Genomic DNA, 27,432 nt, shown 5'->3' on the forward strand with positions numbered 1-27,432 from the left:
GGTGGTCAAGACTTTTGAAGATGTGTGTACACGCATAGAATTTCAATGAGAATCAACGAATGTGTCTGACAACCAGAGTTATGTCAAAACCCGCAATTGGTTCCAAGAGGCTATAACCTTCATTTAGTGCTTGTCTGAGAAATAGAAGAAGATAACCTTCATTTGAGGTATGAACACAGTCTATTGCGTTTCTCCCGACCACAGAAGACTTGAATTCGTTTCCCGGCATCGCGGGAAATGCGCAAACAAACAGCCGCCCACGATTCTTTCGGCGTCCGATCACCCGTTCGGTGTGTTTACGATAACTGGTTAAATAGGTCGATCCATAGCCTACTACGTGGGCGTCGGAGTAACCGGCGGCACGTCCTTTTGATCAATAGGGCCGTGTGTGTGTGTGCTGAGTAAAGGTAATCAGGAACGAAGGATGTAACTGTCGACATGGAAGTGGATCACTTTTGATGATCGATCGTCCTGCCGGTCGTCCGATTCGTTCACGATGTTTACCCGGGATGTTGAGACAAATCGGAGGGTATTAATTACCGTTTCTGGCCGAGTGGAGATGTCGCTAGCGATTTCACAACACTCGAAATGAGTCACGCACTCTGGTGACAACTGATAATTTTTGATCCCTTACGTGTTTATCTGGATGATTTACCGGGTATAATTAGTTTTGCCTACGATCATTGTCGGAAATAGTCAAAAACACGTGACCAGGTTCAGTAAATAGCTTATTACGAACGGTGAATAAAAAGGAAAGTTTCCTAAAGAAAACACAATTTGAACATATTGGGTTTTTCAATAAGAGGTTTCATTTCGAATAGCCTGCTATCTGGGCAGCTGCCACTTTCAATTTGATAAGTAAAAACTACGCCATTACTAAAAATAGAAAGATACACCCTTCAACCACTCATTGGAATTGGAAAAATTCAATACAAGAATGATGAAAATTTTGCATTCACAATTCACTGAACCAAAGCACTTTTGGGTTGTGTTGAAGCACCTTCTAGGCTGGCAATAGTGAAAAATTTCTGTTGGACAAGCTAGTGATGTGTAGAATCGAAACAACTGAGGATATAGCTGCTGTAGCCGGTACCGTTGACGAAATCCGAGGTTTGGCGATTTTTCGTTGATCTTGGGAAGTAGGCATTCCACAAACAACATTAGATCGTATTTTGAACAAAAACTTCTTGTTGACACAAGAACTTAAGCCATCTTCAGTGATGAGGCCCATTATCACCTCGGAGGTTACGTTAATGAGTAGAATTGTCGCACTTAGAAGATCCAACAGGGATTGTTGAAAGGCCTCTCCATCCTCAACAGGCGTTTTTGGGCTGGTGGTGTGATTGGACCTTACTAATTCCAGAGGAAGCTGATGCAACTGTTATGGTGATTGGATTGAGCAACAGAGCAATTATATTTTATTGGCGGAATTGGAAGATTTTTATGTGAATGGTGTTCATTTTCAACAAGACGGCGCTACGTGCCACACAAGCAACGAAACAATCGCAATTTTGCAAGAAAAGTTTCCTGGCCGTGTTATTTCTCGAAGACACTTTCTAAACTGGTTATTTTTAAAGTTTTCTCTCTGGGGGCCACGTGAAAGATAAAGTCTATGCTAATGCTCCCCAATCCATTGAAGACCTTAAAATTGAAATTCGTGGAGTAATCGCAGAAATACAGACGCAAGCATGTCGTAGCGATCATTTGACTAATATTTTTCCAACGTTAATTGAATTTCTTCATTTTCACAATGAAATGAACATCTATTGATTCCTCTACGAATATCCTCGTTTTTATTATCAAAATTGAAGCTCTTTTTGGAAAACCCTTTTATTGACACACTGCAGCATTCGAGATCCGAATCTATCCTGAAAATTTCAAGGTTTCAGGGTCTTCCGTTAGAAAGTTACCTTTTATGCGGTCTATGTCTTTTTATATGTTACAGAATACCAGAATATTCTCCTTAGCGAAAAAAAAGCATATTCTTATCTCTTTGACGTGAAATGTAATATTAGTAGTTGGATGAAGTAGGTTCTTTTCTTTCAATCTAGATGCAAGTATTTCAGCAGATATCTGGTTCAGGTCGTGTATGAAATCGTTCAGTTCTTTTTTATAGAAACACTGAGGAGGCAAATCTACTTCAAATTCACTCCCGCAATCATATGATGTTTCTGTACCATCTTCTGCGAGTTCAGGAACTGAAGGATGGAACAGCTATTTCTTTTGTATGCACTCCAGGTCTTCTCGCAGAACTAAGATCAGGATATGTTCATTCGTGTCTTTTGTTACTATTAATGCCTTTAATACAAACTAGACAAAAATAGCAGTCGTTATGATTTTGCTGTTCTCTCCAAACCATTGGTACACTACCTTGAAGCACTTCCTCTCTCCAACTGTCTGCTGTTGCAAATGTTTAACACACGTTTTTCATGAGAAATGTTGGGCCTAAGCTCCATCCCGATCTCCCAAATGAATGGCAATATAGGCAAGATATAAGCTCTATTCACAAGATCAAAAATAGCTTTTCCTTCTTTCTTTCGAAGTGTATGCACTACATACTAAGAAAAGATTTACATATCTTGTTTGTGGATGCCATTGTTTAGTTTAGTGTTTTGATACTTTACTTTCAAAGGACAGGATGATACTGTAGCTGCAATAGGATCAGGAGGTCATAGATAATTCCAAGAAAAAATAAGTAATTTAAGGCATGGAATTATACATGGCCTGCCAACCTAATATAAGAAGATCGATTCGTTCAGATAATTAGATTCTAATTTTTAGTAGGAAATTTCTATTATAGTCTATGAAGATATATTTATTTCTTTATTTTCGATTAGTACCACAACTAACTAATTGACTTTTATTTGAAAACTAGAGCTGATAGAAAAAATCAGGTGGTGTTTTTGAACTGAGCACATTGAAGACATTTGAAATCCGTTTGATGGCCTTGTGTTATATGTTATTCATATTTTTGAAAACGATTGTTCCACCGAAACCAAAACGAATTTCTTTTTTTTTTTCTCAAACGGGATCACGTTTGCCGAGTCCACTAGTTCGAAATAAAGAGCAGTTCATAAACGGCCTCACTTAAACGAAATTACCCATCTTATCCTCGTCGTTGCCACCACCAGTCTCCTGTAACGACGGAACAACATCATCGATTCTCACCGCATAACCGTGAACTGTCATTGGAATGACTCCACAGGAAGGCAGATGGTATCGCCTTCAATATTTCAGTCTTACTTAGCCGGTCAACGTGAATAATTACACCCGCTATGACTTTCTAGGAAATTCAATTCATTGTGTTTCCGTCGAGATGCCCGCGGTGAGGCTGCAGGTTCGTTAGTAGCGACTTCTGGTTCTTGTGGTGGTACCCGTGGATCCTTCCGAGGTAGCTCTGGACGCGAGCGGAGGCTGGGCGCGTAGAATGAATTAATCGGGCGGCGATTTTAGAGTCCGTTTTTGAGTAAAGTCTCAGGTTCTTTCTAATTCTGTATTTTTGTGTGGTGATAACCCGTTTTCATATTCTGTGAAACTATTAGTTTCCTATGGATATAGCAGATGACATTTACCAAAGAAATTTCACGTCAACCCGGTTGAGCGATCACAGAATACGCAAACGTCAATTTTTAATGTCATCATATTGGATTGATTCGGTCTTCACTTGATGGAAATTCAATGAAATGAAATGACAGTTATTCTATTTCCACTTTTGATTATTTAATGTAACTATTTTTTCTCTACACAGTAGCTTCTTCAGATATTTTACATTTTTGAATAACTATTTTTATTATAAATCGGGAATGTAATTTTAAATCATTGGAAGTGGAACAATAGTGGCCCTAAAATAGAACTTTGTGGTACTCCGCGAGTTCTGAAATTTTTCAATGCTTTTACCATTTTCGTGAGATAATACATAGGCGTACAACTTTACTTCCGCCGTTTTTCCCTAAATTCAGGGTTTTATTGTGAAAAAACTTGTTATACATTTATGTTTCAAAGTTTTGTCCATCGCTGGCCACTACTTTTATGTTTTGAAGCGATCCATGAATAGATCCAATGTTTTACTTCTTCATAATGTCGGAAGTGCTGGTCCGACAGGGCGTGTGCCATTGATCGAAAGAAGTGATAGTCCGAGGGAGCAACGTTCGGAGAATACGGTGGGTGGGGTAGCACTTTCCATTTCAACATTTCCAAGTATGACTTGACCACTTTCTCAACATAGGGTCGAGCATTGTCATGCTGTAAAATCACTTTATCATGTCTTTCGTTGTATTGCGGCCATTCGTCTTTCAATGCTCTTCTTGAACACATCAATTGCGTTCGATAATGATCGCCTGTGATTGTTTTTAACAATTCATAATACACTATGCCGAGCTGTTCCCACCAAATACTAAGCATGACCTTGGAACCGTGAATATTCGGTTTGGTCGTCGACGTAGAAGCATGGTCGAATTATCTCCATGATTTTCATGATTTGGAAACCACTCTCGGTACATTATTCCACTAATAGCGGCCTCACCATATGTATTTGAGAGCCTTCGATGAGCCTCAGCCGCAGATTCCTTCATAGAAAAGAAGAAAATCAAAAAAATGTTTACAAATACCTAAGCTTATTGTATGACATCTACGATCTATTTATTTCGAATACCACTTACTGCTGCAGCCATCTATTGCAGAACGGCGGAAGTAAAGTTGTACATCTAGTAACAATAAATAATGAATCTTCGTGATTCATTTTCTGATCTTTATGTGCAAATTAAAGGCTTATGATTATTGTAATGAACCCATTTTTCGTCTCCAGTCACAATGCAATGCAGAAATCCCTTCCGTCTTTGACTTTCAAGCAGCTGTTCACAAGCAAACAAAACAAACGATGTTCAACATCTCTCGGCTTCAACTCTCGGCACCCAATTTCCTTGTTTCTGAATCATTCCCATGTTTTTCAGGCGTTTGGAAATGGCTTGTTGCGTCACTCCCAATAATCCTGCCAGTTCTTGTTGCGTTTGACACGAGTCGATAACGTAATACCTTCAAGTGTTCATCTTCCGAAACCTTCCATCTTCCACCGCCATGCTGCTCTTCGGCGTCAAAATCACCGTTCTTGATGCGTTGAAACCACCCTCGGCACGTTCTTTCACTAATGGCGGCTTCACTATAGGTATTTGAGAATATGCGATGAGCCTCAGCCGCAGATTTCTTCATATCAGATTTGGCTCGTAAGCATGTTTAATCTTGAATAATTTTATGATGCAGACACAAATCGACTAATATTTCAATGGCGTTATGTTTACAAACACCTAATATCTTAGTATAAATACTACGATCTATTTATTTCGATAATCACTTACCGCTAAGGCGGAAACAAAGTTTTATACTTAACAACAATAAATAATAAATCTTCGTGTTCAATTTTCTGATATTTAAGTGCGAAGTTAGGGTTTCTGCAAAACCGAGGCTGTATAAAAACTTTGAAGCGTTTTTCAGACGTATCTTTTTCGTCTCCAGTCCGAATGTCCGACTCGGGGCCGGATTAGAAGCAGTAGATGGCTCGCCCGAGATCGAATTCCGGGCTCCGGTTGGGACCAATTACCCGGCGTGTTTCCCACAGAGCGTAACATTTTTCAGATTTCAACTACTCGACGTCCGCACATCTGTCGGCACAAGAGCCGGCCGCAAGCAGCATCCTAGAATTCAGAGTGGGCGGACTGGCTGACGTCCTGTTATCTCTTTTCCCGGATTCTGGGGCCCGCCGCGTGTAACTTCATCGAGTTGCTCGTCCTCGGCCTCCTTTGATTATGACATCAATTACGATCGGTGCACGGTACATTTTTTTTTTGTTTGGTTGGATAGGAGGTGGTTTAGGAACTTGTTTTGAGGTTGGAAAAAAGATTATTTCGAGGTATTTTTGGGGTCGTTGAGTTCACAAAGCTGTGATTCTTTGAAATTTATACGATTTAGAAATATCAAGACGCGTAAGTAGGTACAGGTCATAGAGTAATAAACATAGATAGAAGAAGTATACGCAATTTTTACATGTTCCCAACATGGTTAGATTACGTTGTCGGATTGTGATATATTTTCAAATCCACAATTTTACTATATCGTTATGAATTTATATTATATTGAATGAAATATATTTATTTGAGTGATTTCCTATTAAATATGCAAATTTGAATATTTGGAATCCGATATTTTTCCTAATTGTCGAATTTATATTGAGCAGAATATTTATTATTTTCTGTATCTACCTGCTGAAATCCAAAGTTTGGCAATTTTTGCTCTCCTAGTGTCATCGGTTGTTTCACGTCTTCTGGCGCGCTTTGTTTGTTTATTTATTATATATTTAGGTATTTATTTCAATATATTCTGAGTCGACATGAAAAGTTGGTTCACTATGGGACATAAGAAGTGCATTCTTTGGGGAGAAACTCGCGAATTGAGTGAAATATCGTATTACTGATATGTTTTCATTTCTTCGCGCTTTATGTCAAATTTGATAGTTCATGTTGGGGACAAAATTTGCTTACTGAAAATGACATATGCTCCCTCTTTCTATGTTTAGTACGCTGAGGTCAAGGTTCAAACTCGTTGTTTAATGATGGGATCTCCAGAATAATAGCAAATTTCGTACTTCTTTATGATAAATATGAACGAAATTGGAAGACACAGTAACAATGGTTTCACGTAATACAACTGGTACAAACTTTAAGCTTCTGAAATGACAAAATGAAATGAAGACCAATTCAACAAACAAAAACATTAAATCTTCTTAAGGAGTTTGAAATGCCTGCATATTTTCAGATGAAAAAGTCTCATCAATTTTGCTCATATGATTTCCTCAGATGATTTCCTCAGATGTCTGCAAACTTTTTTAATAATTTCAATATGAATGAAATGAGGTGCAGTTCGATTCGAAAAAAGTTTGCAGACATCTGAGCAGTTCATATGAGCAATGAATATTGATGAGATTTTTTCAGCTGAAAATATGCAGTTATTTAGAACTGCTTGAGAGACCAGAAAAAACTTTCTACAAGGTGCAGATATAGAAAAATAGTGGGCCTAGAATAGAATTTTGTGGCACACCGCCATTCAAAAATGATTTAATGTTTTCGTTCGATAGGGGCATAATTAACGAATCTTCGTGTTTAATTTTTTGATCTTTATATGCGAAATAACAGTCTTATTTTCGAATGAGTAAGGTCCAATTATACTGCAAGCCATATTCGCAGTTGTTCTTTAGCAACAAACATAATTTTGATTCTTTATATCACTAAATTGTTCCAACAGCTCAACTTTTTCCACCAGATTTGAAATTGCCGGCCGAGAAGGTGCTTCACGACGTCCCAAAAGTGCTTTTGTTTTGTGAAATGCCACTGCAAAATTTCTGTAGTGAATATTATTAAATTCAATCCGTTGTTGAAGCGTGTATATTTCCATTTTAAGTACCTAATGGCGTAGTTTAAAATTTTCAAATGTTAAAAGATGACAGCTTCAAAAGCTACAGCTGCCTATATAGTGAGCTCTTTAAAATGACACCTATTTGAAAATCATCTATTGTGGTCCAACGAAAGCTCGTTTTTCCGCCTTTAATATGAAAATGTGAAAAATCGCTCAGACTATTCAATTTCTGATTCGAAGTGAAACTGCAACTCCCTAACGGGGATGAGTACAACACCTTGATTTTGAATAGGGATGAGGGGAGTTGCGAAATCTCATTTTGAAGATCTTAGCGAGTACTACCCACCCGATCATGAAATTTCGCTTCAATAATCGCTTAATAATAACGAAATGACAGGTGAAATAGTGGAAGAGTACTTACTACTAATTGAAATTACTACCACTACTATTGCTACTACTACCACTACTATTGCTACCACTACTTCTACTTTTACTACTACTACTACTCCTACTTCTACTGTTACTACTACTGTAAAGTATAAAAGGCACAAAATAAATTACTTACTACTACTACTACTATTAATTACGAATTACTATCTTTGAAATGTGTCGGATAATAATAAAAATATTCTCGAGATGAATTCCACATTTTCTCTTTCACTATTTTCGCTGTTATTTCATTATAGATGGATATTTTAATAGTTATTTATAATACAAGTGCAGAAGGCATTGATATTCTTCCACGAGTTCAAAATTCAAAAACGAGCCACGAAGTGGCGAGTTTTGGAATGAACGAGTGGTAGATTTAGCCTTCTGTACGAGTATTATACATTATTTTCTCTAATTCATTGCATTTTCATTGAAATTAATTAAATATTTCCATAAATATAATTTAGTGATTTTTGCATTGAAAAATGTTGGTTGGCAGAACTGATTTCTTTAAGGCAAATTGATGAATTGACAGATAAAGCCGTGGCGGAAAGTTCGGAGTACCAACATAGAATAATCTATATATATAAAAGGAGAAACTGACTGACTGACTGACTGACTGACATATCAACGCACAGCCCAAACGGCTAAACGTAGGCACTTGAAATTTGGAAGGGACGTAGCTTAGGTACCGTAGGGGTGCACTAAGAAAGGAATTCCCGAAATTCCCACGGGAACGGGAATTAGCGGGAAAAAACTTTTGTATGAAAAAATCTAAACCGCGTAAGTTAGATGATTGAAATTTGACATGCATATACCTTAGTGAATGCAAAGTTAAGTCATGATTGGATTTTCCAAAATTCCCATGGGAACGGGAATAGCGGTAGCGAGGCGCGGAGGGGGGCGCAGATACCCGAGTGAGCAACCGGAACGCGGCAGACGCGTGAGGGCAGACGTCGTTGATGGTCGTGTCAAATATTGAATTTTGCGGGCGAACTTTTTACTATTCTTGGATGGTTTAAATCTTTAGTAGGTAGTTTTCTGTTGTAGATTACTGTTGAATTTTCCAGGCGGACATTTCACGGTCTTGGATTATCTTATAATTTTCTGTTGTAGTTTCTAAATTTTGTTCTAATAATTGTAGGTTATAAGTCTTTACGATTTCTTAATTTTGTTCTTATAGGCTTTTCGCCGTTCTTGGATGCTTTTTTTATTTTCTATTGTAGATTCTAAATTTTGTTCTTAAAATAATTGCAGGTTATAAGACTTCAAGATTTTTTATTTTTGTTCTTATAGGCTTTTCGCCGTTCTTGGATACTTTAATAATTTTCTGTTGTAGTTTCTAAATTTTGTTCTTAGAATAATTGTAGGTTTTAAGTCTTTACGATTTCTTAATTTTGTTCTTAGGCATTTCGCCGTTCTTGGATGCTTAAAATCTTTATTAGTTTTCTGTTGTAGGATTTCTTTATTTTGTTCGTAAAATAAATTAAAAAATTACTATTTTTTTTTCTTATTTCGGTTATTACGATTTCTTATTTGATTCTTAGTGGTTTCTTATAAACAACATAGGTTGATTTAGTTATTGTTTCTTTTATTTTGTTGGAATAATTGTTATCTTTTCGTATCTTTTAAAAGTATCTTTCAAAATGAAGGTAGAAAATATAAACATTAACGGAGAGATAGTGCCACAATTAGCAGTGGAAATGGAAGGAGATGGGGCTTGCCTTTTCAGAGCTCTTTCATTCCTGATGTACGGCACTCAGGAAAATGCTTTTGCCACACGGCAAGAAGTGGTCGTTTATGTAGTAGAACATTGGGATGAATTTTCTATAATGTCTCACGACATAGGTAAACGGTGACAATTACAGTTCCGCAGAACAATATTTTGCGGATATGATTAAACGCAACACATATGGTGGATTATGTGAATTAATCGCGGCAGGGAGAATATACAATTTCGTTTTTCAAGTTTATCGCAACGGTGAATTGTATGTTGAAGTTGGTCGCCCAATAAAACGCCTTCGCTTCAAAAATAATCTATCCGACGGGCATTTTGATGTTTACCTACCTTATGAAGAATTTAACCCCATGGTGGTATTGAACGTTGTGGAACTAAGGTCCAATCAACCAGGGCTAAACGAACCGAAGGCGAAAAAGAATAAAAATAGTGAAGCACTTGATGTTGTGCCTCCTATTTGTTCTTCCGAATCAGAATCTGCAGTTTCTGCTGACCTGTCTTTAGAAATGAGTACATCATCTGTCAGGAAGACTAAGAAACGTAGGGCTAGATTTACAGACAAAACAAGAAAGATGCAAATTCATCGCAATCAGAAAAAATATGTCCAAAATAATCCTGTGCCACACAGAAACGCTACTGCTAATTACCAGCGTAAAAATCCTGAAGTACATCGAAAATCTGTTGTTGTTTATCAGGAGAAGCACCCTGAAGTGCACAGAGAATCTGTTGCTACTTATCAGGAGAAACACCCTGAAGTACACAGAGAATCAGTTGCCGCGTACCAGAAGAAGCACCCTGAAGTACATAAAAAATATGTTGCTACTTATCAGGAGAACCATCCTGAAGTACACAGAAAGTCTTCCGGTACTTATCAGGAGAAGCATCCTGAAGTACACAGAAAATCTGTTGCCGCTTATCAGGAGAAGCACCCTGAAGTACACCGAGCATCTCAAACTCGATATAATACAAATGTAACAACACGCCCATGGAATACTAAGTGTCAATCGGCAATGTCTTATCAGCCCGAAATAGATTACGAATGTGACAAATTAGTAGCAATAGGTAATATGAGTCAGAAATGTCAATGGTGTAACGCGCTTAAGTGGAAAGACGAGACCCCTGGACTTTGTTGCGGCAGCGGAAAAGTTCAACTCAATTCACTCAGTAAACCTCCTGAACCACTTCACAGTTTACTGATGGATCTCCATCCTGATCATAAGCATTTTATGGCTAATGTCCGTAAATACAATAATTGTTTTCAGATGTCGTCTTTTGGTGGAAAACAGGTTGGAGGTGATGGATTTACGCCGACATTTAAAGTACAAGGGCAGGTGTATCATTTAGCAGGTAGTTTATTACCAGAACCTGGAAAAGCAGCACAGTTTTTACAGATTTATTTTGTCGGAGAAGATGAAAGGGAAGCAAATTTAAGACTAGCCAACTATCCGCATTTGAAGCCAAACATTGTCAAGCAGCTTCAAAAATTGTTACACGAAGTCAATCCCTATATTAGAGACCTAAAGTGTGTTATTGACAAGGTGCCTGCTTCATGCGATACGTTCAAGGTAGTTATACATGCGGAAAAAAATCCACAAGGTGCTCACAGAGGACGCTATAATAGCCCTGCTGTCAATGAAGTAGCATTAGTGCTATTGGATCAACAGTTTGAGCAACGGGATATTATATTAGAAAGTCGCAGTAGTCAACTACAACGCATAAGTGAATTCCATCGGTCATACGATGCTTTACAGTACCCGTTAATGTTCAGCCACGGAGAAGACGGTTATTCGATTGGTATATCACAGCGGGACCCCAACACTAAACTACCTCTGAAAAAGACAGTTTCAGCTGCCAGTTTCTATTCATATCACATAATGATACGGGAGGGGGAAGAAAACTACCTGCTTTACTTCGGTGCTCTATTTAGCCAATACATAGTGGACCAGTACGCCAAAATAGAGACTGAGAGACTTAATTTCATTAGGTACAATCAGGCAAAACTCCGAGCTGAGAGCTACATACACCTAAAAGATGCGATTGGTCAACAAGATGTAGAAGCTAATCAGTTAGGTCAAATTGTTGTACTGCCATCCTCATTCACCGGTGGGCCAAGATATATGCATGAGCGGACCCAGGACGCCATGACATACGTCCGACACTATGGCCGCCCGGATTTATTTATCACCTTTACTTGCAACCCTAAATGGGAAGAAATTACAAAGCTACTGCACCCAAATCAAAAATCCTACGACCGCCATGATTTAAAAGCAAGAATATTTCGCCTCAAAGTAAAAAAAATGATGGATTTGATAAATAAGGGCAAAATCTTTGGTGAAGTTCGATGTTACATGTATTCCGTGGAATATCAAAAACGTGGTCTCCCACACATACACATTCTTTTATGGCTAATTGAGCACATTTCTGCTGACATGATTGACAATATTATTTGCGCAGAGATTCCGGATCCAGATGCTGATCCGAAACTTTATCAAATAATCAGATCGAACATGATACATGGCCCCTGTGGCAACTTTAATAACAAGTCTCCGTGTATGAAAGATAGCGTGTGCTCTAAACGGTTTCCAAGACCTTTACTTTCAGAAACACAGACCGGTGATGACGGCTATCCCCAATATAGGCGACGATCTCCAGGGGATGGTGGCTTTACTGTACATATCAACGGGGTAGAGCTCGACAACCGCTGGGTTGTTCCATATAATGCGGTTCTTTTGAGAACATTTAATGCTCATATTAATGTTGAGTACTGTAACTCCGTAAAATCCATAAAATATATTTGTAAATATGTAAATAAGGGGTCGGATCAAGCGACTGTTACACTGGAGGATTCGAAAGATGAGGTGAAAATGTATGAAAGTGGAAGGTATATAAGTAGTGCTGAAGCGGTCTGGCGAATACTTGGGTTTCCTATTCATGAGCGATATCCTACAGTTATACATCTGGCGGTGCATTTAGAAAACGGTCAAAGAGTTTATTTTAATCCATCTAATTTGGCTGATAGGGTATCCAGTCCACCAAAAACAACACTGACCTCATTCTTTGAACTATGTAGATTCGACGATTTTGCAAAAACTTTATTATACTGTGAAGTACCGGCATATTATGTTTGGAACAATAATAAATTTGAAAGAAGAAAACGAGGAGCAAATGTAGATGGTTGGCCAGGTGTTAAAAAAGAGCACGCGTTGGGTAGGGTTTACACCGTACACCCGAATAATACAGAGTGCTACCACCTCCGATTGCTCTTACACGAAGTTCGAGGTCCAACATCGTTTGAATCACTAAGGACTATAAACGGTGTTGTACAACCAACATTTAAATCTGCTTGCAAGGCCCTTGGATTACTTGAAGATGACCAACATTGGCGTACAACACTTCAAGAGGCAGCCCTTTGTCAGTCTCCGTTCATGATGAGAGAACTCTTTACTATTTTGTTAGTGTTTTGTCAAGTTGCAGATCCTGTCAGTCTATGGAATGAATTCAGAGAAAATCTTTCTGAAGATTTCAAAAGACAGATTGAGAGGCAAGCAGCTTGCGATGTAAACTCTCTCATGGATGAAATCTTCAATAGGTGCCTTTTGGAGATAGAAACAGCATGCTTAGCTCTAGGTGGATGCGCAATAGAAGGGTACGGATTACCAAAGCCGACTAGATCGGAAGGATTTAATAATGAATTAGGAGTATATATTAATGAACTAAACTATGATGTCCCTACATTGCAAAGATTTGTTAATACAAATGAGGATTGCTTAACAGATGAACAAAAATTGATATACAATAAAATTATAGCAAACATCAATACAAACGACGGAAAAATTTTCTTTTTGGACGCCCCTGGAGGAACTGGTAAAACTTATCTCATTAATTTGATACTTGCAAAGATTAGAAGCAATCGTGGAATTGCCATAGCTGTCGCTTCATCGGGGATTGCTGCAACTTTATTGGAAGGAGGTCGCACTGCTCACTCGGCTTTAAAGTTACCGCTTAATTTATCTATTTCGGAAACCCCAATTTGCAATATTCCAAAGCAAAGCAATCTTGCCAAAGTTTTACGTAAAGCTGAAATCATAATCTGGGATGAGAGCACTATGGCTCATAAAAAATGTTTTGAGGCGTTGAATAGGACTTTACAAGACTTGAGAGATAATAACTCTCTGATGGGTGGCTTGACACTTTTGTTAGCCGGAGATTTCAGACAAACATTACCGGTTGTACCAAGGGGAACTCGGGCAGACGAGATCAAAGCATGTTTAAAAAGATCAGTTTTATGGCCATCTATTGAAATTCTTAACTTAACTAAAAATATGCGAGTGCTCTTAAAAGGGGATATCAATGCAGGTAACTTTTCAAATATACTACTTAAAATAGGAAATGGCATATACCCAGAAAAAGACGGTTTGATAAATTTACCAGAAAATTTATGCACTGTAGTTACAACAGTCACGGAATTAATAGATAAAGTATATCCAAATATAGCTCGAATTCAACATAAACCTATAGAATGGCTGCATGAAAGAGCTATTTTATCACCCACAAATGAACACGCCGCATTAATAAATGACGTTTTGCTAAATTCATTTGAAGGTGAAGAAATGATATATAAATCAGTAGATACAGTAATACATACAGAAGACGCTGTTCACTATCCGGTTGAGTTTTTGAACACTATTAATCCAGCTGGTCTTCCATACCACAGTCTTAGATTACGAGTCGGTGCACCAGTAATGTTGCTCAGGAATTTGAAACCACCTAAATTATGCAACGGCACGAGACTTCAAGTCAGGGTCTTGCATCGTAATATTGTCGAAGGTATTATTTTAACTGGGTCTGCAAAGGGAGAAACGGTATTTATACCGCGAATACCGTTAATCCCAAATGATCTTCCTTTCGAATTTCGGAGACTACAATTTCCATTGAAGGTATGTTTCGCCATGACCATTAATAAGTCGCAGGGTCAAACACTCGCGCTAGCAGGAGTTGATTTGCGACAGCCCTGCTTCTCCCATGGTCAGTTATATGTGGCGTGCTCCCGCGTAAGTTCGCCATCCAGTCTGGTCATTCTCGCACCACCCTCCAGAACGACCAGAAACGTTGTTTATAAGGAAATTTTATAAATATGTTTCCTAAATACATTTCTGTCTAGCTCTTATCCCGGTTGCACCAGCCACCCACCAACCGAACCACTCTTCCATGCTACTCTTTTTAGGGTTCCGTACCCAAAAGGTGAAAACGGGACCCTATTACTGAGACTTGGCTGTCTGTCTGTCCGTCTGTCACCAGGCTGTATCTCATGAACGCTGATAGGTAGGCAGTTGAAATTTTCACAGGTGATGTTTTTCTGTTGCCGCTACAACAACAAATACTCAAAATAAAAATATAATAAATATTTAGGGGGGCTCCCATACAAAAATCGTGATTTCTTGCACGTTTTTACAGATAAGGCTGTATCTTATGAACCGTGACAGTAAGACAGTTGAAATTTTCACAGAATATGTATATCTATTGTTGCTATAACAACAAATACTGAAAATAAGAATAAAATAAAAAATTTTGTACGGAACCCTTCGTGCGCGAGTCCGACTCGCACTTGGCCGGTTTTTAGTTTTCATGTGGTCAAACTTTTACTTTCATACCGACTGACATTCACATTCACACCTCTGAACTCCAGACGAAAGCCTATAGGTACTTTAGGGTTATAATAGCCTCCCCTGATCGTTTTATCCTAAATTTATAAGAAACCAAATTATCCTAAACTAATAATCTAAAAATTAATAACAATACATTATTCAGCTGAGCTACTTATACTATAACCTAATTTAAAAATAATAAAATTAAGCATTTTTTAAACTTTTCTCCAACACCCACAAAGATCTCTCTTTTATAACACGCCACGCGGACGAAGTCGCGGGCAAAAGCTAGTAAAATATAACCATGAAAACTGTGCGTTTCTGATATATTCTCGCACGATTTTGTTCTACAAGATGTGGAAGAATGAACGGAATAACCACAGAATTAGAGAAACCAAATTTTAGTGTCAGTTAGTACTCGATACGATCTTCAAAATTAGTTATCGCAACATCCCCATCCCTATTCAAAATCAAGGGGTTTTGCTCACCACCTCAGTTAGGGGGTTGAAGTTACGGGGATGAAAAAAGCGGAAAAGTTGTTTTCCCTCGAATACGAAATTGACGGATCCGAGCGATTTTCCACATTATCATTTCAAAGTCGAAAAATCGAGGTGTTAAGTTTTCGTTGGACCACCTAGTATATAGTTTTGAGCAATTTATAAATGAAGCTCAAAAAGCGCTCAAAAGCTTCTGATATCACATCATGGCTTTCCTCATTTCGTTTCATGATCAGTCATCATCCTCAAGTTCCTAGAAAGCATCCATTACCTCCATAACCGACTACGATCATCGTAAATATCAGTGTATAGACGAATATTGTGACAAAATATATCGGTTAAACAGGAACGATAACCCGAGCTCTATTGGCTACCCGCCGTGTTCTCGGTGACTTATTGACTTTTACTATTTATTTGACTATTGGCTAATTTATTTTCACTCCTGAACAACTCTAGTATTTGTTGTTTACAGATGCACTTATTGGAGTTCACTGTACCCATGGCCTGAACAGGACGGGATACTTCATCTGTATGTACATGGTGACGAGCCTGAGATGTGACCCGGCCGTAGCAATAGACAGTAAGTATCTAATCTCACGATGTTCTATCCGATATAGGTGCACTGGGTGTGGCACAAAAAAATTTGAATTTTGGGGTATTCTCAGTTTGAAGTGAACGTTCGATCGGATCTTTTGCTAAGCTTCTGAACTACCTCTATGCATGGTAGAGCGACTTCTTTAAAACACAATAAAATGATATTTGTGCACCAGAAGTTAAAAAAAAAATGTTGAGGGGGACCTTGAGTTTTTTAAATCTCTTTATCAAATCTAAACATTATTCAGATTTCTATTGATTATGTTAGTTAACCACGTCACTCAATAAGTCCTGGATCTGGCGTACCGATGGATAAATGGATGAAAACGAATTTCGTGTATTGATAAAATATTGATTTTTGATGGGAAAAATTTGGAGACAGCAAAGCAATGGCTTGCTATGTGTTGTTCAGACTCTGCTTCATCGAGAGCAAGGTGGTCAAAGAACTATCAACGATGTTGAACGCTCAGGTCTGCCGAATTAGGCAGTTGTTTTAGAAAATATCCAAAAAATATTCTTCTTCTTCTGTTCGTGCCTTCTCCGTCATCGAAGGATAGCGTTCACGTCATTGAAGATCTCTCGATCTGTAGCAGCTCTAATAGGGTCCTCAAAGTTCAAGCCTGTCCAATTCCTAATATTCCGCATCCATGATAGTTCCCCCTGCCAAGTCCACATCTACCTTATATTTTTCATTGAATTGTTAGCTTTGAAAGGCAATACTTTTATTTCTCAGAACGTGGCAAGATAAGCGGTCTTTCTTATTTTTATTGTGTGGAGTTGTTCTCGATCTTTATGTATTCTTCGTTTGTTGTGTGCGATGTTCATAAAATTTTCAGAATTCTTGTCCACATTTTTAATGCTTCTATAAAATCAGTTTTTATAGTCCACGATCCTACTCCGCTTAGGTCGACATTTAACTGTTGATTAGTTAGTATATTCTTGAGCCTAAAGACATTTTGTCTTGCTTGCTCAAACCTAGACTTAATTTCATGTCGTTATCTAGTTTTGAGTCAATCCAGCAGTCTAGGTACTTGAACCGATCAGATGAATCTTTCTAAAGAAAAGGAATTGAAAGATCGTAATGAATTCTTAATATACAGGGTGGCCATTTGAAAACGAAACAGACGAGATTACAGACGAAATAAAGTTTTTCGATAAAAATGCTCGGACAGGTCGATTTCTGTTTCGAGGGGGACAACTTAAGATGTAGGTTACGGACGCATAGCGCTTCAACCCTTGCTACTACAACCCTCACCCCCAAATTTTGAATAGGGATGATGGGGTGAGTGATACCTCATTTGAAAGGTATTTTTATACTGATTTCATCACAGTAATTGTTTTTTCATTTTATGCATTAGTTCTCGAAATATTCATGCGTTAGTTAGTTAGGAAGGAAGCCACAGTCATGGTTGTTTTGAAGCTCAAAATGTCGATTTTTCACAAAACACTACAAGTGCCATGAAAACACTACTTCATTTTCAAATACTTAGTTAAGAATATTTCGAGAACTAATGCATAAAATGAAAAAACAATTACTGTGCTGAAATCAGTATGAAAATACCTTTCAAATGAGATATCACTCACCCCATCTTCCCTATTCGAAATTTGGGGGTGAGGGTTGTAGTAGCAAGGGTTGAAGCGCTATGCGTCCGTAACCTACATCTTAAGTTGTCCCCCTCGAAACAGAAATCGACCTGTCCGAGCATTTTTATCGAAAAACTTTATTTCGTCTGTAATCTCGTCTGTTTCGTTTTCAAATGGCCACCCTGTATTATACTTTTGAAGGTTATTATATTGAGGAATAAAGTTGAAGTGATGAGAAAAAATGGCCTCGAACTATGCTTACTGCTCAAATTTAGACACCCACAAGCATGCACTCATATACAGCGCTGGCAAGTCGAAGGCACAGGATGTAATATCAATGTGTTTAAAGAAAAAGCATAAAGAACGCTTCAAGTCGAACGGAGAACGATAACTTTTCTACGCTCCTCTTCCACAAACAGTGAAATTTCTATAAAAAAGAGAAATATATTGCGTACTGATAAATCCTCATTGCCTATCCATGGCCACCACAATACTTTTATATCCATAGATTAGTTTCGAGATAATCAGGCCTACTCTGTAACTTCAAATCGAATAGAGATAGTATGGATCGAATAGAAATGCACAGGAATCGTTTCCAATTGGTATTTTGTAACTCGAGTAGAAATACTATGAATATCAATTACGAATTTCATTTGGCGATAGACGATGAATTGGATACAGAATATTAAATTTGGACGCGATAGAAATGAAACATTTCGATTTCTCAGATTTCGATACGAACGATACGATTCGTTCGTTTCTCTTTGAGTTACAAAATAGGGCTGTTTGTAGTTGATAAAAAAACTTGAATTGAAAAGTTGTAGATCGAATCATTTCGAACACACTAAAAGAATGTTGGAAGAGGACCAAATGATTTTATCTTTTTTATAATGTTTGATAATGTATACAATATTTTTTACCGCAAAGTCACTTACAGATTCGGATATATCCCTGCGTTTGAAGTCCGCTATTCATTAAAGTTTTTCAAATTGGCAATTTTATATATTTTTTTTTGGTATGTGTCGAGATATTTTGTGTTGAAAGATAAAATAATAAACTTTAGTGTGAATTTGCAATTAATCGGGGCATTGGCGCAAAACGGCCATATGCGTTGCAACATGAAGCATCATAAAATTCAGCAACTGCGTTCTGTTCGAAACATCTCTCGGCAACATCACCGTAGGGCATTTTCGATACGCAAAAGGTTGAATTAAAGCCGTGGAAGGTTGTGACATAAATATCGGAGCATCAGAGAGCGGCCGAGGAAAAAAGAAGCGTCAAGTTCGTTTATTAGACGTCGAAGAGTCGGGCGGTAAATATTTATAGTTGTAATTAATAGCGCCATTCATCAAACCGTTCTTCAATATGTTCGATCTTACGCGTGATTAACGTGAGAAAAACTAATTTCGCATCGATTCGAGTGGGTGTGATCTCGACGCAGAGACGTCTCTGAAGAATATAAGCATACTATGTTACTGTACGGACGTTCTTGCCTTTTTTTGTACAGTCGGTACATTGGAAAATTCAATATCGCCTTTGAAAACTTCCACCCTTTTAAGTGGGTGAGTGTTAGTATGATGTGTTTCTCCTTGGGTTGTAGACTCATCAGTTGGGTTCAACTAGTTATACCTTCCTTGAATATGGACAACTCCCCTAACGGAAAATATCATCATCATCATTGATCCTTGGTGTCAACATGAGGACCGAACTTACTTTCATTCTCCTCTGATCTTATCAGACGCATTGTTCTTCTATTGTTTACTGGGTTTATCTCGTCTCTAAGTAGAGATTCACGGCTTGGCTTGATTTGATTTTCAAGCTACTTGGCTCAAGCTTGAAATCAACTCAATTTAATGTTCAGTAGTAGTTCTTCAATGTCAAGTATTTATTTATTAAGTACTTGACTTAACATTGAAAAACTACTACTTGACTTGATTTCAAGTCAAGCTCCAGCTACTTGAGCTTGAGCGAAGTTGCTTGAGTATCAAGCCATGCTTATCTCTAAGGTTTTTACTGCTGTATAATTTTTGTCGTTATATTAGGTTGGGGAAAAATTATTTCGTATATTTCACTTTATTTGATTGTTTTTTTTTTGAAGTGGCAAAATCCTCTAATGCCTGTCCGATATCTTGTTACCTGTTACGATTATCCATCTTCATAATGCCCCTTTCGTAGAGGCCCTTGTCCTCATTCGCAAAAAACTCTGAAAACTAATATTCATAGGCCTCTATTGAGGCCAAATTTGTACCCCCAAGTGAATTGGCCAGGAACAGGTGGTAGTCACTTGAAGCCAGGAACATATGGTAGTCACTTGTAGTCAGTTCTGGACTATATGGTGGATGTATAAGAACTTTCCATCAAAGCCCCGGGAGCTTCTGGCGCCTCATCAAAGATGTGTGCGACCTAAAGTTATCCTAATGAAACACGATTCCACTTCTAGTCATCAATGCTGACCGTTTCTGTCACATCGCCAGCTTCAAACGGTCTAGTTGTTCACAGTTTTGGGTGGAATTGAGTGGAACTGGTCAAAGTGGAGTATCCCCTGCCAGTCCCATCAAACATACATCAATACTATCCTGTCCATCAATCCTGACTTGGTCATAGTCTGCTCTGCTTCATTGGCTTTCGACCTCAATTTCTGTCGTTTGACATTCGACACACGATAGCCCACAACTGAACCGATTAAGCACAATACAGACAAAGAAACTTAGTAGTATCCACTTAGACCTTTACAACGCCGTATCGTACGATCCAATGTGACCAATAACGAACAAGATATCATCATCAAGCTTGTCCCGTCCACTGCTGAACGAAAGCCTCCCTCAACTGTAGCCATCTTGTTCGATCTTGTGCAACCTGAATCCATTTTGCAGCCACTCTTTGAATGTCATCTGTCCACCGACTAGGAGGTCGTCCTCTACTTCTATAGGTCTCACGTCTTGGTCTTGAGATATACTTAGTTAAAAAAAGGGCGTGAAATAAGGAATTATTTTTTCTGCCACCTAAAATAGACCTAGAATATCGACTCTTGTCAATAGTCCTTTTTAGTATTGATAGATTTTTTTGAATATTTCATTCGATTTTCCCAGTCCCATCAAATATACATCAATACCATCCTGTCCATCAATCCTGACTTGGTCACAGTCTGCTCTGCTTCATTGGCTTTCGACTTCAATTTCTGTCGTTTGACATTCGACACACGATAGCCCACAACTGAACCGATTAAGCACAATACAGCCAAATAAACTTAGTACTATACACTCACACCTTTACAACGCCGTATCGTATGATCCAATGTGACCAATAACGAACAAGATATCATCATCAAGCTTGTCCCGTCCACTGCTGAACGAAAGCCTTCCTCAACTGTAGCCATCTTGGTCGATCTTGTGCAACCTGAATCCATTTTGCAGCCACTCTTTGAATGTCATCTGTCCACCGAGTAGGAGGTCGTCCTCTACTTGTGTAGGTCTCATGTCTTGGTCTTGAGATATACTTAGTTAAAAAAAAGAAGTGAAATAAGGAATTATTTTTTCTGCCACCTAATATAGACCTAGAATATCGACTCTTGTCAATAGTCCTTTTTAGTATTGATAGATTTTTTTAATATTTCCTTCGATTATCCCCTTATCTTCTGTTTCACCGAATTTCAGTGTTATGACTTATTAATCATAATCATTTATTGCATCCCATGAGACAAATTTACATTTATATAGGAAAGGTAAGATATTCTTTATATTTTGAAGTAATTATTTTAACAACGTCTAATAATTGTCGACGAATTGGCTGACACACTCGCGACAAAGAATGTCAAAGGGAAGCGCAGGTAGACCACAGAAGAGATGGCTTGATGACATAAAGAAACAGGCAGGAAACATGTGGTTTCATACCGTACAGGATTGGACAGCATGTAAAAATTTGAAAGAGGCCTTCAGGAGGAGTGGACAATATGTGGCTGTTAAAGAAGAATTGTCATTGTCTAATTATGCGTCCTATGCCTACTCGATTGATATAGTGCAGAACGATTTTTGAACTAGGCCATCTTGCATTTTATAATTCTATGGATATTCGACATGATCCACATTGAACCAATGATAGATCCTTGTGGTACTTCTTAATCAATCTTATTCTAAACCATCTTTTGTGTATGTGTTAAATATTTGTCATACAGTGCGGAAAAGTTAGTATCCTAAGGTGTAATATAAATGTGTTTGAAAGAAATGCATACAGAATACCGAATGTCAGACGATGAACAACAACGTTTTATTATTCGAAAAGAAAATGTATTCGCGTGAACAAAAATTTAATACTATTGAATGGCATTTTGATGTTGACAGCACTGATGGTGTGATTGGGGCATGTAGGACATTTATTTTCTGCTAATCTAAGTCTACAAGTTTAACCAAAAAAATTAGGTACTGTTTTTTTGATAGATATTTTCGTTAGACCTTTAGTAACTGATGATAACTCAGATGCACTAGAGGTACTATACCCTGTCCTAAAAGGACACCGAATTTAAAGCAACTCGACTTTTTTTGGTGGGGTTACTTGAATCAAAGAATCTACTGGTTGGTATTCACATAAAAGGCCTGAATGTTCTATAGAGTTCAAAATAAAAATTTTCGGCAACATGGCGACTCGGCAACACCAGCGATGTTGTCGAATGTGAGGAAGGATTTTTCTGATCGTCCCAGTTTTTGTGAGGCTCAAGAGGTAGACATTTTTGAGCACTTATATTGATTAGTTGATGAGATATCTTTTAGTATTTTAGTTTGAAATTTCAGATTTGAGAGAGCAGTTGTCTATTTCTTCATTAGGTTATGTTTTCGTCCCAAAAATCTTTTCTTTTCTGTAAAAGGTTTGGCCTCTTTTTGTCTTGACTTTGGATCGTTATGCAATCCAGGAGATGTCAAATATTCCTCTCCTATGATTTTACTTGTTCAAAAAATGTACTGAATGTACTATTATCTTTCCTAAAAAATGTGAACGCTTCATTGTTCTTGTTCTTCGTATTGAGAATTAAAATTTATCATAATTTTCAAATTCTATTTTATCTCATCCGATAGTTGTTTTATGCGAGATTTATTCATTTTTATTCTTTTTTCCCTATCCTTTTTTTCGATCAATCAGGTCTACGTTGTTGTTTTGAGTGTCTAGTTAGTCTAAAAGAAGGATTATATTCAAAGAAGATATTTTGTGTATGCGAATCATTGACATTGTAGAATTATTATGATATAGAATGCAAATACATTCTGGTTACAAAGTATCGGGAATTGAGGTCTCGTGGCAAACATTCTCACATTTAGAAAGTCTTCAATATTGTTATCAATCTTTCACCTATCGCCATTTCAAAACAGATGTTCCGCTCTTCTCCAAACAGTACGAATTGTTGTTATCGGGTGGTGTTTGGAAATAGATCGCTCCTATTTCTAGGTCACAGATATCTACGACAGTACAAAAAAGTCTATTCGAAATCGATAACAGGCTTTCATCAATGAACTTCAATAAACCAACAACTGAATTATTTGATATTTGTCGAGTAAATAGTTGTAATACTTTCATTACACAAATATTTACTGATATTATCGACGGACTCAAACAAAGGCGCCTACGATAATGCCATAAAATGATGTGGCGATTTTCTCTTACTAGAGAAGATTATTATGATTTTTAGGGAGAGTTGGAACAGCTGTTACTGACCTAATATTGGCCAGGGATTCTTGAGATTTTTGTTCAAGGTTTCCTAATAGCGATGATTTAATTTAAAAATAAAAAAGAACATAAATTATCCATTGTGTTTGGAGAATAACATAATTCAAATGACCACCACAACTTGTGTCAATTCCATTTTTCATACCTTTTTGAGATTAATTGGGTTTCATTCAATCAATTTTAGGTTATTTTCAATTGCTCAGTTAGTGGATTATCAGGATGAACTTGTGACTTAACCGTGTACACTACCTTTCTAATTTGGTACTTTCGTGAAGATTTATTTTGATTCTATGCGGAAATCGTTGATAGAATCATTGAATTTTAAAAAGGTAGTTCAAAATGGTGTCACTGTTTTTTCCACAAAAAAAAAAGCTTATAGTTTTTTTACATCACTCTGAAAATTGAAAAGTTTTTCAATAGATTTTGAATCTTTTCATTGTACTTTCAGTTTGCCATTTTGAAGTATTCTGAAGTCCTAGTCATTTTTTTAATGCAGTGGACTATCGATTGGTTTGTTGGTTTCGGAAATAATAAACAATTAACGGAGTGCGAAAATTCGGGGCTACTCTGTTTTTTATATTACCTTCTACGGAAAAATGCGACCAGCATTTTCAATATACTAAAGGGTGTTTTTTTGGAGGTATAGAACTGAAATGAAATAAAACCAGGATAAAGTTTTTAAATTGACATGAAATTGACTTAATTCAAAAGATAATCTGTTGACATTATAATTTAAACTCGCTTTGCTCGCCGAAGTGGCTCCGCACCTTGGACCCCGTCACTCTGTCGGTAGATTCCTCACTGGGTATCTGCCAAGAAAAAAAATCCCCAATATCGTGAGGTGATTTTAGACGCTCCACCCGGTATTTTGATTTTAAGAGGGGTACCCCATATGACTTTTTCTCCTAGGACCTACCGTTCGGCTCATGCCCACATAAAAATATTGTATACAAATATCTTTTCATAAATACAAACATAGTTGAAAGAAAGTGTATCAAAATTTTTATCATTGAAGAAAACATCAAATCTCAAATATTGACATAATAAATAATCAAATATGATATTGTGACCCTCAGTAGATTTTTCGTCGTGGTACTTTCAAATTGCCCATAGTGGAATGAGACTTGAATGTCAAAATAATCCGCAACACCCCATATTCTCTTATTCCTGTCATTTTTGCTCAAGATAGTCCCGTTAAGGCTTCGATTTTGTATACCTACATACCTAGATTCTCAGAGGAAAGGCCAAATTTATATAAGAAATATCATTTCTGGCATATGACTGCCACGCTAGCCGGACGTCCAATTTTCAATCAAATTCTCCAACGTTTGGGGCCGTATCTCGGCAATAACGCGGCGAATGTTGTCTTCCAACTGGTTGATCATTTTGGGATTATCAGCGTAGACTAGTGTCATCACATATCCCCATAGAAAATACTCTATCAGCTTCAAATCGCACGATCTTGCAGGCCAATTCACGGTTTCAGAACGTGAAATTATGCGGTTCCTTCAGTAAATCCATTATGGCACGAGCTGTGTGACATCTTGCTCCATCACGTTGATACTACAGCTGCTCATAATAGTTATTCAATTGAGGAAAGAAAAAGTCAGAAATCAGGCTCTATAGCGGTCAACATTAGCTGTAACGTTCTGGCCAGCATCGTTTTCAAAGAAGTACGGACCAATGATTCCACCAGCCCATAAAGCGCACCAAACAGTCAGTTTTTCTGTATGTAACGGTGTCTCAACATACACTTGAGTATTATTTTCACTCCAAATACGGCAGTTTTGTTTATTGACGAAGCCACACTACCAAAATTGACCTTCATCGCTAAACAAAATTTTCTTACGAAAATCGAGATCAACGGCAATCTTGTTTTGGGCCCATTCATCGAATCTAAGCCTTATTAGGTGATCGTGTGGCTTCAATTCTTGCACTAGTTGGATTTTGTGAGCATGCAAACCAAGATCTTTCCGCAAAATCGTCCATAAAGTGGATGGATACATATCCAATTTCTGTTCACGATGGTGGATAGATTGATTCGGGTCTTCCTCTACGCTACGCTCTACATCAACAATGGCTTCTTCTGTTCTCAATGTACGACATCTGTGGATGCGTATTATCATATATCATACTGATATAATGGCCGCCAGTTAAAATAGTATTGCCGACTTGAAGGTCAATACCTCTATAAAAAACACCCGTTACAATCTACGACCTAGAAACCTATGATAATGCTTATTGCACTTTTGAGCATAACGTTAGTTGAAAAACCCACTAGCCCACGGCTAAAAGGCACCAAAGTTTTTAAATCTGTTCTAACACGGTCGTGAAACCTTCAATATTATGGTAAAACTTTCTCTGTTATTCGCCTTCCTCTAGCATGGCGTTTCAAAACGTATTTCTCAATATGCTTTCATTTGTTCCAGGGTTCCAAAGAGCCAGAGGATATGAAATGTACAGACAGAATTTCATAGAGGAAATTATGACACCAGGAAGGCATTCCTCCACCAACCAAATTCCGTGCTACGGCAGAGAAAATAAGGCCAAATCAATACGCCCAATTGGAAATTATACCTATAAGAACGATTGGCTAGAAGACATACCTAGACCATCTGGAGAAAGTAATAGGGGAACTAATCCTCCAGAAAACAGAAGAGAGGGAAGGAAAGAGAGGCACAGGGTTAGCAGAGGTCGTATGAGAAGAGGTTTCCAGGAGTGTTCAGGAAGAGATGGTGTTGGTGCCGAAGCCATGGCACTTCTTCCAGAACCATTCCAAAATAATACATACCGAAGGGAAGGAGTAGAAGGATTCCCACGTGGGATTGATATGGGGGTAGAGAGAAACCCTAATTTTACAGAAACTGTGAGAAGATCGGGTCCGGTTCGAGGAAACCTTACACTTCGTGCTCCACCTTTTCAAGATGGGGCATTCCGAAGGGGAGAAGGTTTTCCATTCGAGGTTGAGAGATTTCCACAAGGGAATGATATGGGGGTACGCAGAAACCCTCATTCCCAAGAAACTATGATTGGATTGCCACCGAATCGTGAAAACCTTACACCTCGTGCTCAACCTTTTCAAGATAGGGCATACCGAAGAGAATTCGAGATACAAAGAATTCCACATGGGAATGACATGAGGGTAGGACGAAATCCTCTTGAGGTGGATCGGAGACTTAGAGATTTTCCTCCAGACAGACAACCATTCCTGCCTGGACATAATTCAAGACAGGAATATTTGCCGTTGGAAAGAAATCCCAAGCGATCATTTCCATCTGATGATGCAGGATTATTACCACATCCTGATGGAGGAGAATGGACCGCAGTGAGATCAAGTAGGAATAGAAGGGCTGGTTTTAGAAGAAGAGGAGGAAACACTAACGATAGACGAAACTTCAGGAATACTGACAGACGTATGGAATATAGGTCTCCGTTAGATGACGGTTCTGCAGCAGCTTTTGATAGACCTTCATATGGGGGCTATGGGAAAAGAGGAGGGACAAACACATAGTGATTTGGAGTTTTTTTACATATCAAATTCTGGTGGTTTTATTGGACAAATAAATTAAATAATTTATTCCCAGTCATATTTTTTTCCTTTATTTTCAAGCACCCTAGTGAGTAAATTATTAGATTTAGTTTATTGGTGACATTAATTGTTTGGAGTGAAAATGGGTTTCAGTTGTTTAGTTTCAAGAAAAAACTTTCGCGTCGTTTCAGAATTTCAGATCTGTATAATTTAAGGGAGCATTGAAATTCATGGGGATTTTCTTGAACTCAGTTATTTTGAAAACATTCATACACTTCGAAATATAGGTTGAGTTAGGAATTA

General features: G+C 37.9%; 1 protein-coding gene across 2 annotated transcripts in view; it reads left to right on the top strand.

Annotated features, from left to right (window-relative positions):
- The window catches only part of LOC123671177, a 116,844-nt gene extending 89,657 nt beyond the window's left edge, over nt 1-27,187 (top strand). For both annotated transcript variants that reach the window (XM_045604882.1, XM_045604883.1), the window contains 2 exons: nt 16,183-16,290; nt 26,030-27,187. In XM_045604882.1, the coding sequence (XP_045460838.1) occupies nt 16,183-16,290; nt 26,030-27,111 (1,190 nt within the window). In that variant the 3' untranslated portion in view covers nt 27,112-27,187. The remainder of the gene's footprint in view (nt 1-16,182; nt 16,291-26,029) is intronic.
- The last annotated feature ends 245 nt before the right edge of the window (nt 27,188-27,432 follow it).

Source organism: Harmonia axyridis, chromosome 1, assembly GCF_914767665.1.
Source record: "Harmonia axyridis chromosome 1, icHarAxyr1.1, whole genome shotgun sequence".
NCBI lineage: Eukaryota > Metazoa > Arthropoda > Insecta > Coleoptera > Coccinellidae > Harmonia > Harmonia axyridis.